The sequence below is a fragment of the Plectropomus leopardus genome, chromosome 10, assembly GCF_008729295.1.
Source record: "Plectropomus leopardus isolate mb chromosome 10, YSFRI_Pleo_2.0, whole genome shotgun sequence".
Taxonomy (NCBI): Eukaryota; Metazoa; Chordata; class Actinopteri; order Perciformes; family Serranidae; genus Plectropomus; species Plectropomus leopardus.
Genome location: NC_056472.1, coordinates 32,014,443 through 32,028,144, shown reverse-complemented (window position 1 = coordinate 32,028,144; position 13,702 = coordinate 32,014,443). Strand labels below are relative to the sequence as shown.

At 37.8% G+C, this 13,702-nt stretch overlaps 1 protein-coding gene across 1 annotated transcript; it reads left to right on the top strand.

Moving 5' to 3' along the window:
• The first annotated feature begins 375 nt into the window (after window positions 1-375).
• On the top strand, window positions 376-9,042 carry coq10b (coenzyme Q10B). Its single transcript, XM_042495311.1, has 5 exons — window positions 376-510; window positions 4,769-4,924; window positions 5,737-5,929; window positions 6,692-6,793; window positions 7,603-9,042. Exons 1-5 carry the CDS (start codon window positions 413-415, stop codon window positions 7,768-7,770), a joined length of 717 nt encoding a protein of 238 aa, XP_042351245.1. The 5' UTR covers window positions 376-412; the 3' UTR covers window positions 7,771-9,042.
• Window positions 9,043-13,702: the final 4,660 nt, after the last annotated feature.

Sequence of the window (13,702 nt, the reverse complement as noted above, 5' to 3'; positions counted from 1 at the left end):
ATTATCATTTCATTATCTTTTTTCCCCCAATGGGGGATCAATAAAGGAATATTCTATTCTATTCTATTCTATTCTATTACCAGTATTATACTATATATACTATATAGAAAAATACTATAACTGGCCCAAAATAACGTGTGCGTGTGACCCTAAAGTTGACTGAACTCGACAGAGAAATATGAGCCAACATCTCGTGACATTCCTGCTTGTGCGCGTTAGTGCACGCGCGGAGCACGAACGTCAGTATAGTCGGTTGACGAACCACAAGACTGACCAATGAAAACGCTCAGCGCGGTACGGGTCATCCAATGGCAGGCCGATATTTAGCGAGTGCGTGACATCAGGGGGCGGGACAACCCTCCGGGCGCTGCTGCTCGCTTGTCAGGCGAAGAGATCGTCAAAGAAAGAGACGATGGCGAGAGGCAGCCGGAGCCTGAGAAAAGTAGCTGAGTGCATTAAACAGTTACCGACGACAGCCAGCCGGGAAATACAGACCAGAAACAGAGTAAGGTAAAGTATTTGATCGTGTACATCTCGATTAAAACTGGAAAATATAAGGAGGCGACACACCTAAGACAATAACCAACGAGCTAACGTACAGCAGCGTTAGCACCGTAGATATTCAGTTAGTTTTTGTTTCGTGGTTAACATGTTACACATTAAACTGTTAACATAACTATCTATGGACCTTATTTTATTTATTAGCCTCACTTGAAACACGCGCTTTTTAAGGCTAACAAATATGCTAACTGTAAGTGGTGGTATGTAACGAAATGTAGGTAAAAATTTAAGGTGTGCCTACGTGTAATTTACTCGAGTACTTTTCATGCCACATCCTATTTCTGCTCTACTACATTTCAGAGGGAAATCATGTACTTTAAACTTCACTACAATATTTGACAGCTGTTGTAACTGTACAAGTTGCGATATTGCAATCAAAACATACAAAACGCTTTTAAAATATCATATTTTGTTATATGTATGTTACCAAGCATAGCTGAAATAATTAGTCGATTATTCGGAGAGTTGATTGACAGAGAATTTGTTGGTAACTCATTTACTGACTGTTTAAGCCATATGTCGTGCAAAAATGATACAAAAAATGCCGTTCCAGCATAACAAATTTGACGATTTTCTATTTTTTCCTTTTAATTATTTATTTCATTAATAAATTTATTATTTTCATCATAATTATCATTATTAAAAAAAAAAATCAGAATTGAGTAGTTTTACTTTTTATACTTAAAGCACATTCCGTACATTTTTTTTTAACGAAGTAACGTTTCAATGCTTTTACTTTTACTTTGACTTTTACTTTGTAATAGATTATTTATACAGTGTGGCATTAGTACTTAGCCTTAAGTAAATGATCTGAATACTTCCTCCACCACTGCTGACTTGTTAAATAACTTAGCAAAATGTTGGCTACACCTCAGAACAACGAACTAACATTATCATATGTCCTGCTTGTTGTCTGTCATATAATATATTTCTACCACTTAAGATTACTCCAGCATCATAGTAAGTCACTTAAGCCTGTTTTCAGTTCAAGTCAAACAGAGAAATCACAGTTTGACAACAGCTGAACACAGCGTTCAGATAAAACCTTTTATATTATGTACAATAATCAAATATAGTATTACCACACAACAAGAATACTCCAGTAAAAGTCCTGCAATCAAAATTGTACAAATGTATTTTCATCAAAATGCTCCTAATCTCGATATGCAAACAGCAAATTTTTTTGTAGTTGAGTTATTTTTAACGACTCAGCATACTCTTACGTAGTGTAATCTATTTTATTGCATAATATTTTATCAACTGATAGCATGATTTAAATGTAAAGTTTAAAACTGCAAAGAAAGCAGTAATTTCACCTGTTAGATCGATGTAGTGGAGGAAAGTGTAATATTTTCCCCTGAAATGTTGTGATGTAAAAGTTGCAGGAAGTAGAAATAATAGGGTATAGTAGAGTAAGTATCTTAAATGTACTAGTTATTTTCCACTATTGCGACTTAACCTTCTATAGTCTGTGTCAGAGTGGGAAGTTATGGATATAGCTACATGTAAGGAGTGTTTTTTTAACAGCTGCTACAAATGCATCAGCTGCATGGTGATTTGCATTATCTCTTGACACACATTCTTATCTGGGGTTTAAAATCCCACAGAGGAAGGTGTTTTTTATGCTGGCTGACAGTTGTTAGTAACATAAAACCACTGAAATCCAAGTCAGCCTCAGACACAATGTTTCAGAAGGTGGTAAATTACTTAGAGGTGTTTCTCAAAAAAAGAGTGGTACTTGCACACTCCCAAAAACTTAATATGGGAAAGTCTTTGCTGAGATTGTACTATATTATAGTTGTGAGATCTTGCAATATTCAGTGTACAAACTACCCTTTTGTCCTGCATCTGCACTCTGTTGGTGTTTGATGTAGGGGTCGACAGGTATTGTTTTTTTCAGGGCCGATACTGATTATCAATACTTAATAGGACCGATAACTGATATTTGGAATGATTTGATTATGTATTTACAGTAAAAATGAAAATATTTCTATCGAAATTTAGAATCTGGAATTTAACAAACTCCATTGCAAAACTTTGTTTAAATGCTTTTAGCAAATGTTTAATTAAAACTGAAACTTTCAACATCATATACAGGCAAGTTCCCTGCAACTTTTTTATAAACTTCTGTGAAAATTTAATTAAAATATAACTGAATAAAATAGCTCACTGAGGTTTTATAAAGTTAAAGTCCTCCTGTGCTGACACTGTCTGTGCATGCATTACAGACTGCCTTTTTAGCAGCGCTTATTAAAATAAAATCCAAATACAGATAATCGGCAAAATGCCAAATATTGGTCCCAATAATTGGCATGGCCAATAATCTGTCGACCCCTAGTTTGGTGCACACTGTCCTCCGTCTTTGCTCTGACGTTTTTAACCGCCACTCTTCACTGCTGCTCCCATTCACTTGCATGGACTTGGCAGTTTGAGGTCAGTGCCATGTGTCAGCTGGATCCCATTTCGGGTTGTAGTGAACGGGCTCTCTTTGAAGCAGACGGTATTGGAGCAGGAATATGAAGCAGTGCATCACGAGAAGCACAGAATAGGTTTCATAAGTTGATGATGACATTTATGTTGTCACATTATATTACTTGGTGACATAAAGGCTGCTTAAATCCAAACGCATGCCCTTAGAGATGTGCTTCCAAACCATCCGGTGCCAGGGACATTGTGGCACTGGGTGCCACAGGTGCTGTGGAGGACAGCCAGGCACAATGGACAAATCAAACCGCCTGACGCGCCCCTCTGCTGCAGGACAGCAGTTGATTTATATCTTAATATCTTCTGTGGAGATTACAAGTTACTTTTTACCAATCCGGGATTAGCAGAGTCCTCCCATTCATGGTGTCACAGAGGAACTGACTCAGGCTTTTGCCATGATCTCATTGATCCCTATTAATTAGTGCTGCAGCAGCACTTTGGAACAGAAGGTAGAATTGAAACTAATTGTTATTTTATTGATTGATTAATGGTTTATCTGATTAAAATGCGAAGAAAACTGCGACAATTTCAGTCACAAGTTTTCAGTTACCTTTTCAGATTGCTAGTTTTTGTCCAAATTTGTCCAAATTAACAAAAATTCGACTTTTTCTAACATCATGGAAACGTACTGATTGTAGGTTTCCCGCGTATCTTTAAAAAGTCTTAAAGGGCATCAAAAATACATCAATCAAAATGTAAGCCGTTACTGATGTTAAAATGTCTTAAATCAATCTTTCAGAAGTCTTAAAAATGTTAAAACATGGGATGTAAGATTTTATGATTTTTGCTTTGTAAAATATGAAAATAATTAGTAATGTCTTTTGTTTTGTTTTGTTTTTTTTAAATGTAGCCTTTAATTTACCGAATGCGTCTCCCATTAATGGCACCAAAAAAAGTCATCTTTAATATTAGAATACATATTTGGGAAAAGTAATTGATGTCAGTTCATGTTTTTTTCCCCAATTTTGATCATTGTAAAATTGGTCTTAAATGTCATTTCTGGTGGCTTTAAAAAGTCTTTTTAAAAGCCTTAAAATTTGCCTTGCCTAAATTTTAGGAACCATGACTGGTTGTCGTTATCAGTAATTCTTTTTACCTTCATCCCATTAAACTGACACCTCATCAGCCCAGGTGTTGCCATTGACACTAAAACTTAAAATTAAAAGTTAAAACCTTGAAGCACAGAGAGTCGCCTTTCACTAGTTGAATGTCAGCTTCTCAGTATTAACTGCATGTTTTTCAGCAGGACGCTGATTTCTGTACTTGGTTCAGTAGAAAGTTTGCAAAAGAAAGAAACCTGACCTAATTCTGTCACTTCTCCCCCCAGGCCTAACAGAACGCACACACATATTTGAAATGTAGACAAGCAGGCACAAAACAGCGTCGAGCCAGCCCTGCTGGTTCAGCTCTACAGTGTTTGAGGTCTCCAGAGTTAATGTTGACCTTTGACCTTGTTCCATTTTGATTCACTGGCATCTGTGACTCATGTAATTTAAAGGACAAATGCATGGCAGGTGTTGCAGGAAGGCCTTCAAGGTAAGGTATCTAGTTCTCCAGGAATAAAAGGTTGTTAACAGAAGGTTAAAGGTTTAACCTATTATCCAAAAATATCAAAAGAAACAACAAACGGAATTTCGTGTTGGAATTTCGTGTGTTTGGGGTTTATGAGAGTATTGATTTGGATCCTCACCTTGATTTTTTGTATTACTTGTCTTGTGTTCAGATATTTGTCGTCATGTGGGATCCTGATGACTCGTGTACCGCCCCTCCTCGGTGCAGCCATGCCCGGGCGTGGCGTGGCGTTACCCGCCCGTAGCTTCTTCAACCTGGCCGATTCCTTCTCCAAGAGGAAGGAGTACTCTGAGAGACGCATCATCGGGTGAGTCCGTGCTTCTGTGATGTAGAAAGTGAAAGTTTTTTTTTTATCATATCTTTACTGTCTCCTTCTTTTTTTCCAATCCTTGACATTTCATCAGATTATTTAACATGATTACTCTAACTTTTGATTCATCATGCTTTTATTGAACTTAAAAACAACGTTTTAACCGTGAACTTAAAAGATAATTCAACTGAAAGACAAACAAAAAAATAAAGGCCCTGTGATGTTGGCAGAGTTGAGTCTGCGATTGCTCTGTGCAGCATGCATGCAGGTATATGGGTTTCTAAGTCGTGTTTCCAGTCGCAGCCCTCATAAATCACAAGTCACTGTGTGAATAATGGTTGTAATGTCGGTGCCCTACATGAGGCTTTACGTGTGTTTGTGTGTGACGCACTAAATGTCCTCCTGTGTCCCATAGAGAGGTCATAATCACTAAATCTGCTGTATAAATAGACGCAAGCGGCTGCAGCTATTTTCCCCTCAGCTGGAGTGAGGCGGTTATGTAACGGTGGGGGAAACAGTCTCCTTCTGCATCTTATTCACTGCATCTTTTCTTTATTATGTTTCATTTATTGTTTGGTTTTTTTTTTATCTCTTTGTGCTTGTTCCACCTCTCTCTGTTTGTCTCCTCTCTCCCTCGCTCTCTGTTCCTCACTGACCTACTTCAGACTCAAACTGGGTCATGATTCTTGCGCGGTGCCGGCCTTGTTTGGTATTTCACGTTATGTCACAGTTGCTGACCTTCTCCTGCTTCCTGTCGTGCCACTCTGAGAGCTCACGGATGTTCTCCTGTCCGTCCGTTGACTCTGCAGGTTTTCCATGCAGGAGATGTACGAGGTGGTGGCCGGAGTGGAAAACTACCGCCTCTTTGTCCCCTGGTGTAAGAAGTCCGATGTGGTGTTCAAGCGAGCCGGATTCTGCAAGGCCAAACTAGCTGTGGGTTTCCCACCTGTGATGGAGAGCTACACCTCCCTCGTCACCTCAGTGCGCCCCCACTTGGTCAAGGTGAGGTACTGCAGCCCAGCCCATGTTTGCTAAATGCAGTTTGAGGTTTGATTCTTTGCTCACATTTAATTCTTAATTTCTTACTGTTTTCTTGGGCTTGAATCAGGTTGGGTTCTCGCCAAATAAACGTTTATTTATTTATTTAAATGAAACTGATGTGAATTGTCTCATGCTTAAATGGCACTGTGGCAGGAAAGCACAGAAAGAAAGAAAGCACAGGGGAGAGAAGGACGGAAACAAGAGAAAGAGAAAGTGGGGCTTTAAGGCGATTTGGTTGGAAGTAGGGCGGGGTGACATGGCTTTAAAATAACATCACAATATTTTTAGGCTATATCATGATACATGATATATTTCTCAATAATTTGAAATCTCCTTTAAAACTTCTGTAAACTACTAAAATACTAAATTAACTACTACTTTTTTGCTGTCTGTTTAGCTGATTAAGATAAATGATATGTAATATATCAAGTACTGTAATAGGCCTCATGCTTACAACCCATTACGTAGCACGTCTGTTATCCAGATATGATTATTTTCTCGATGCCTGGCAGTGTTTCTCAGGTCTTGTTTCCACGGAAAAGGACAAATAAAAGTGTCAAAGAGAAATTAAAAAATGATGCATTAATGGCATCAAGATTAACGTCGATAAAACAGAAAGTGATAACAGCTGCTAGATTATAAACTTATAAAGTTAGTCTCTTATTTTCTTGCTCTTTGCAGTGAACTAATTGTGATTCATTTGTATATTATGCTGTTTGTCAGGCGTCCTGTTCAGATGGTAAACTGTTCAACCACTTGGAGACAGTTTGGCGTTTCAGCCCCGGCCTCCCCGGATATCCTCGCACCTGCACTGTGGACTTTTCTGTAAGTAGACGTCATGTGCTAACTGTAGTCGTCAAACATGTTTAAAGGTTGTAGTTTGACCTTTACTGTGTGTGTGAGTGTGTGTGTGTGTGTGTGTGTGTGTGTGTGTGTGTGTGTGTGTGTATAATCGTGTATTTTTGCTATTAACAGGGTTAATATGGTCATGAAAACCTGGAAAAGTCATGGATTTTGCAAATAGCAATAAATTCTAGGAATGATCTTTGGAAAAGTGAATTTACCCTGAAAGTTTTGGAAAATTAAATTTTGTTTCACAAACCTGTATAACACCACATGATGTGTTCAAGGACTGTCGCAAATTTGAAGATTCAATGTTAATTTCTCGTTTTACTGTTTCTGGTTGCATGAATGGTAAAAAAAAATCAAATTTTTTGACAAATTTTGACACAATTTTGACAAAAAATGCCAAAAATTTTGTAAGAGAAAATGAAAATGACAACTTTTTTTTGAGAGCCTGCGGATTTGGAAGGCATGTTTTCTTTAAAAATTGATGGTAAAATAAATATAAAATACAACCATTTAAAGCTGTATATTTCTACTCTTAAGCCAAAATAAGAAAACATAACTCCCTCCCCAGTCCCGTATGTTATGTTTAAATAATTAGTTCTATTCTTGTTTTGAAGTAATAATTTTTTTAATAATCTATATTTTAAAAAGCTGTTATATAGTTATGAAAAAGAACATCGAGGAGTATCGATGGTGGTTTCAGAGAATGTGTGGACTTTTAAATTTGCCTCAAACGTACCCTGAATGAAATGCAGCTGCTAACTCTTCTCTCTCTCCATCCTCAGATCTCCTTCGAGTTTCGCTCCCTCCTTCACTCCCAGCTAGCGCACGTCTTCTTTGACGAGGTGGTGAAGCAGATGGTTTCTGCGTTTGAGCGCCGCACCTCCAAGGTATACGGCGCCGAGACGGCCATCCCTCGCGAGCTCATGTTCCACGAGGTCCACCACACGTAGCGCTACACAAACGCCGATACACAAACGTAAATGACAACGTCAGAAAGAAAAAGGAGCGAGCGAGTGTAGAGAGGAAGAGGAGACTACCTGTGTTCTAACTGAAAACTGCCGTGCCTTTCTCACACCAGCGACCAAGTTTATTCCCGACAGATTCATTATTTTTATAACCGACGTGAATCCAGCGGCTCATTTTCACTTTGGTGCTAAAAACACATGCAGACTTGTGTCCATTTCAGTTCATTTCCATTATCAGAACTTATTCGGCGCTTTGTTGTGAAACCTCAGTTTGCAGGTTAACACGAGTGTGTCATCACATCTGTAAACATCAGCACTGCTCTAACCAGCATTTTGGGACCAATGCAACAAACTTTAATTTAAAAACCTGCCTCAGAAAGACACTAAAAAATCTTTGAAAGAACAGATTTACAGGTTGTGTAGCGGATAATGCTGCTCATGTTGGGAAAAAACAAAGCAGATGAGGCTTTTTTTTAAGTTGAAGGAGAGAAAGAAAAGATGTGTGCTCTGCAGTCCAACACACACCGGCCCCGAAAATTAGCATGAGGGTTTTTTTAATGACTAAATCCTTCATGAATGATTAGACACTGGTGTTCTCCATCACTCAACCTAAGGTGACCAAAAAAAGAAACACCGAACAGAATTGAAAAAACATTTTTCCCCCTGACAATTGCAGACACAAGTTTAAGTGAAGCTGTCGCATAAATTGGGCGTGTACTGTAAATCGTCAGTTTGAATGATGTGAAATGTTTCTTTCTCAAGCTCCATGTAAGAGTGCGTGGAAAAAAATAGTTTCTGTGCAGATTTTAGGAAAATGCAAAACAATTCAGATTCCAGCGGTGAAGCAGAAAGAGCTTCCGGTGTCAGACAGTCGTCCGAGGTCGACGTGTGCAGGTGCAGCTGTAATCTCAGTGATCCTTTACGCGTGTGTGAGTCAGCTCCTGACTCCAGCGGGGACGGATTAGTCAGCACTCAGCGGGAGCTTGACTCTGGCGTGATGACTGAGAAAGTGAAGTAACTGTAAGTGATGAGCAGGTCGTTACACCCTTTTATCTGCAGTTTTTAAATTCTGTTGAGTGTTGGGAAGAGTTTAGCTACAACTATCAATAGTTTTTATCACAGATGTAATTGTTTAGTCGGTGAAATGTTCAAAAATAGATGACAGGTTTTTTAATGTGCTTCTTTCATCCGAGTATCAATCTGTAAATCAATTTGTTTGTTGAAAAATAAATCATATAAGGTACAATTCCAGTGAAATGTAACAGTCTAAAACCTGGAGATATTCTGTCTATTGTCATATGAGACAAAGAAAAGCAACAAATTATCACGTTTTAAAAGCTGTAAACAAAGATTTTTTGCCTTTATTTTTTTTTTTTTACATTTTTGGGGGGGCTTTTTGCCTTTATTGGAGACAACAGTTTAAGTATTAAAGGGGGAGAGAGTGGGGATGACATGCAGTAAAGGGACATGGTTAGAGTCGAACCTGCGACCGCTGTGGCGAGGACACAGCCTCTATACATGGGGCACCTGCTGATTGATTGAAAGATTAATTGATTATATGAAACAGTTGCTGACTAACTGATTAATAGTTGCAGCTCCAGAAGAGTCGGGTGTTGGATCCACTAAACGCTGGTTAAAGCAGTGCAGGAGGCTAAAGAGAACAGCTCACAATGGCAATGAGTTTCTGAAACGTTGCAGCGTACAGTCGAGTCGAGCGATTACGTACGCATCACGTTACAGAGGTCAAAGTGAGGCCAGCGATGCTTTTGCTCGGCACAGATGACGTGATGATTCAAGCACAAGCTATTAAAACCTTTTCTGTGACTACTTGAGTATGAAGAGCACAAAGCAACTGAAAATTAATGTTTAAACTCGTGCTTCAAAACTCCGCAAGTCAAAGTGATTTCAAAGCCGCGACGCGATTGAACAGTTACACATTAAACTTCCACCGTGTCACCGCATATCTGTATATAATGAGAATATATTATAAGAATAAAGGGCAGATGCAGGTTAGACGCTGTCAGTGGAAACGTGCATTTAGGATTGTGTACAAATGACTGCGGATAGATGTACTAAATGTACTGTAAACTATCAGGAATACACTCGCCTTTTAAAAGGTGCTGAACTTTTATTTTCTACGGAAGCTGAGAGCTGTCATTCTTGCATTTTTATGCTGATATCTTAAGATTATGAGTTAAATTTAAAAAAAAATCATTTTCTCACAATTTATATATGATTACTCATATAATTAAAACACTTAATATCAGTGTAAAAACTATCAGGAATAGCTCCCATTTTAAAGTGTGCTGATTTTCATTTGTATGGAAGCTAAGAGCGGCCTTGCTTGATCTCGAGATCACAAGTTAATAATTTCATTAAATTGGCCTTTTGTTTTTTCGAGAATTGACATAAGGTTACCTTTTATAATAAGCAAACAAGCTGATATCTTGAGACAACAAAATAGTGGTGTCACAATATATCGGTATTGACAATAAGCAGCATATTTAAAAAATGAAATATTAACATCACATTGATAATACATATATGATAATATTATGTAAATATTTCAATATCCAAAGTAATCCAGCGCCTTGTGTTCCTGTTATTACAGGAATACTTGCTTTGACTGGGGGCCAATTTCAAATAAAAATTCCTAATTAATATATTAATTAGACCTCTGTCAGGGATCTGGGGAATCCTGTCGACACGTTACACACAAGTTATTTTTTGTAGTTTTTAAATGCATTCTTGCACCTTATTAACATTAAAATACATTATCAGTCAGTTTTTTTGTTTTTTTTTTTGTGAATTAGAAAATCATCGGGGGGCCACCCAGCACCCAGATTTGGTTGAGTATCACTGCATTATTGCTTTGTGTCTCTTTCCACGTCTGTACACTTATTGAGAGTAACTTATTTACCAAAAAAAGTTTCCGAATTTTCTGTAGATAATCACAATATCGTTCATGAAATCTTTCGGCCACAGTAATTTTGTGGTGAAAAAGTGATATCATGGCAGCCCTAAGACAAAATAATTGACGCACGATCTCGAGGTAACAACTATAAAAAAAAACTTTTTTAAAAAAATGCAAGTATGACCGCTCTTGGCTTCCGTAATTTTTGCTTTAGTAGGGAACGGTTTCTTTTTTTCTTCTTCTTTATGTTACATAAACTGTGCTCTTGTCATTATTAAGGGAGCAATGCTGGACATAAGAGTTAAATTATACAGCAAAGTGTGCAATATCAGCAGTATAGAGGTGTTATTATTCAATGCAAAATGCTAAGCTAGCATGTAAACAAACCCACTGTTAATACAAAGGGCCCAAACTGTCACACGGTGAAGCCGCCTGTCCGACCCCACGCCGCTCACAGAGTGCCTCCTGGCCGACTGGCAGCATATTTATCTTTTTGTTTTTAAACATACTCATTTTATCATATTTATTACTTAGTTTAAGTGTAAATATTGGTTTGAAGATCATGATGTTAGAAAGACCTTTACTCTGCTCTCAAAGAAGACGGCGTGTGTGTGTGTTTCACGGGACGGGGACGAGGACTGTTGTGAAAATGTTGTTTGTGTTAAATGACTTCAGAAAGATATACCGACTGCATGATTTATAAACTTATTTTTTCAACAAAAAATGCCCTGACTGATGTTTGTTTATTTTCTGACTCTGCTGCAGAGGAGGCTTCACGCTGAACGGGACAGGAATAGTGTCGGCATGTGAGGGTTAAGAATAGAGCGGCACGAAGCGGGGCTGCGTCTCAACAGTCATGAGGTTCAGAAATGTCACTGCTGCCAGAGGACAACACGTAATTACAACACGAGGTTTTCCTCTGACCTTTGACCTGTGCGTCGAGGCAAAGTCAGATGTTAGGTCAAGGTAACGTCGATCACTGCTACGCTTCTTCAGTTACACGTTGACATAAAACTCTGAAAAAAAGTATTATTGCGTTTCAAAAGGTTCTGATAGAGAAAATGAAACGGGGTTCATACAGTCCTGGAAAAGTCATGGAATGTGCAAATGGCAAAAAAAGTTTGAAAAGTCCTTGAATATTGTTTCACAAACCTCTGAAGTAACACGTGATGTGTTCAGGGACCATCGGAAATTTGAAAATCCAGCAATAATTTCTGTTATTACACTTTCAGACTTTGATGAATGGTGTAATTTTTGGTGATTTTTTAAGAAAAATGCCTTTCAGACCTACAGGGAAAAATAGTAATAATTTTAAAAATTCTAAAGAAAAAATGTAACAACATTTTTTCTTTAAAAAATTGTCAAAAAAAATCAAGAAGCCTTGTGGAAGGCATGGTTCTTTAAAAAATATAAATAAAAAAAACAACTTTATTTTTTCTTTTAAAATTGCCAAAAATTCTATAAGCAAAAAATTTTATAGAAATTTAAAAAAAAAAGAGAGAAACAAAGAAAAAAAAGTTTTTCTAAAAAAAAAAAAATCGCCGTTGATGGTGTCAGTATTTCCCCTAAAAGAGTTTTTTACATTAACAAATCATTTCATTACACACAACAAAATTCCATGATTTATTCAACACTCCATGACTTTTGCAGGCCTGGAAAACAAGATTGTGCAATTCCATAACTATTCCAGGTTTTTCCATGACTGTGGGAACCCTGCTCAAACCTTTTTGAAGGCTACCCAAAGTGAGGGCAGCAGAGCACAAAAAAGTTTCAGCTCAGTTTTGTGCACGAGGAACAGAAAATGAGTATCGCTGAGAGCTGATCCTGCAGCTGCAGCCTGACGTTTAAATGACGAATGTCAGAGAGTTTACCTGCTGCCGCTTAATGAATGCACCTGTGACGGCCGCTCTGTGGTTCCTCTGCTGACTTAACGAGCCCAGTCAGTGCCATCATGGGACGCAGCTGGGCCCGGTGTGCACTCTGACCACGCTCGGATATTTGGGAAAGAGGGTCAAAGTTCAGGGCTCGGTGTTATGAAGACTGTGTGCATACTGCATGCAACAGTACTTTGTCAGGGCAGCCGTCAAACATGCTAAAAGTGAAAAGAAAAAGTATGAGATTCATAATTTGTTTTTATCCCTTTTTCACCCGTCTACACTCCAGATTTCTCCTAACCGTGCAACACAGTTAACTTATTGATTACTTTGTTGATGACTAAATCTCGTTATTGGTTAACTTTATTCGTGTGTCTCCCTCTTTTTCGTTCTTTGATTGAACAAAACAAAAAAAGAGGGTGGGAGATAGTAGGATGTAGGTGGAGGAGTAGGGAAGTGAATTTTAAAATGACACAAATTATCAGCCAGAAACTATAAATTATATCTGCTTATATGAGCTAAAATCTCATATCTACATTTTAACTATTTAATTTCTCATGTATGTTTTGTACCTGCAGCCCCGTCTGTTCGTGTGTGCTGTGCTGTTAATATTTGTGCTCCAGCGTTCTTCACATTCTTCATTTTGGTTGTCAAAAGGCGGTGGGGGAGGGGCGACACGAGTTTCTGACATTTTATTTTTATTCTGAAAATCTTTGGCAAGCACTTTGTCCTTCAGTTTAAAAGTGCTCTATAAACAAGATTTGATATTATTATTATTATAAAAACAGAAATTATCGTTTGATTTTCAAATTTATGACAGTGTTTGAACACATCATGTGTTATTATACAGGTTTGTGAATCCAATTTCCATGACTTTTCCAAAAACTTTCAGGGTATAGTTTCCAAAAACTCCTCCAGGCCTGGAAATTGCTAACTGCAAATTCCATGACTTTTCCAGGTTTTTCATGACCATAACATCCCCTAAATAATAATAAAAAAATAAATAATTTAATAAAATAATGTAGAATTATATTCTCCTCTCAGTTATATTTAAGTACTTCATCAGGGACCAAGTTTAAAAAGTGTAATTTTTCAAGTATCCCAGTACTTAAATGTTTCGGTGTAAAAA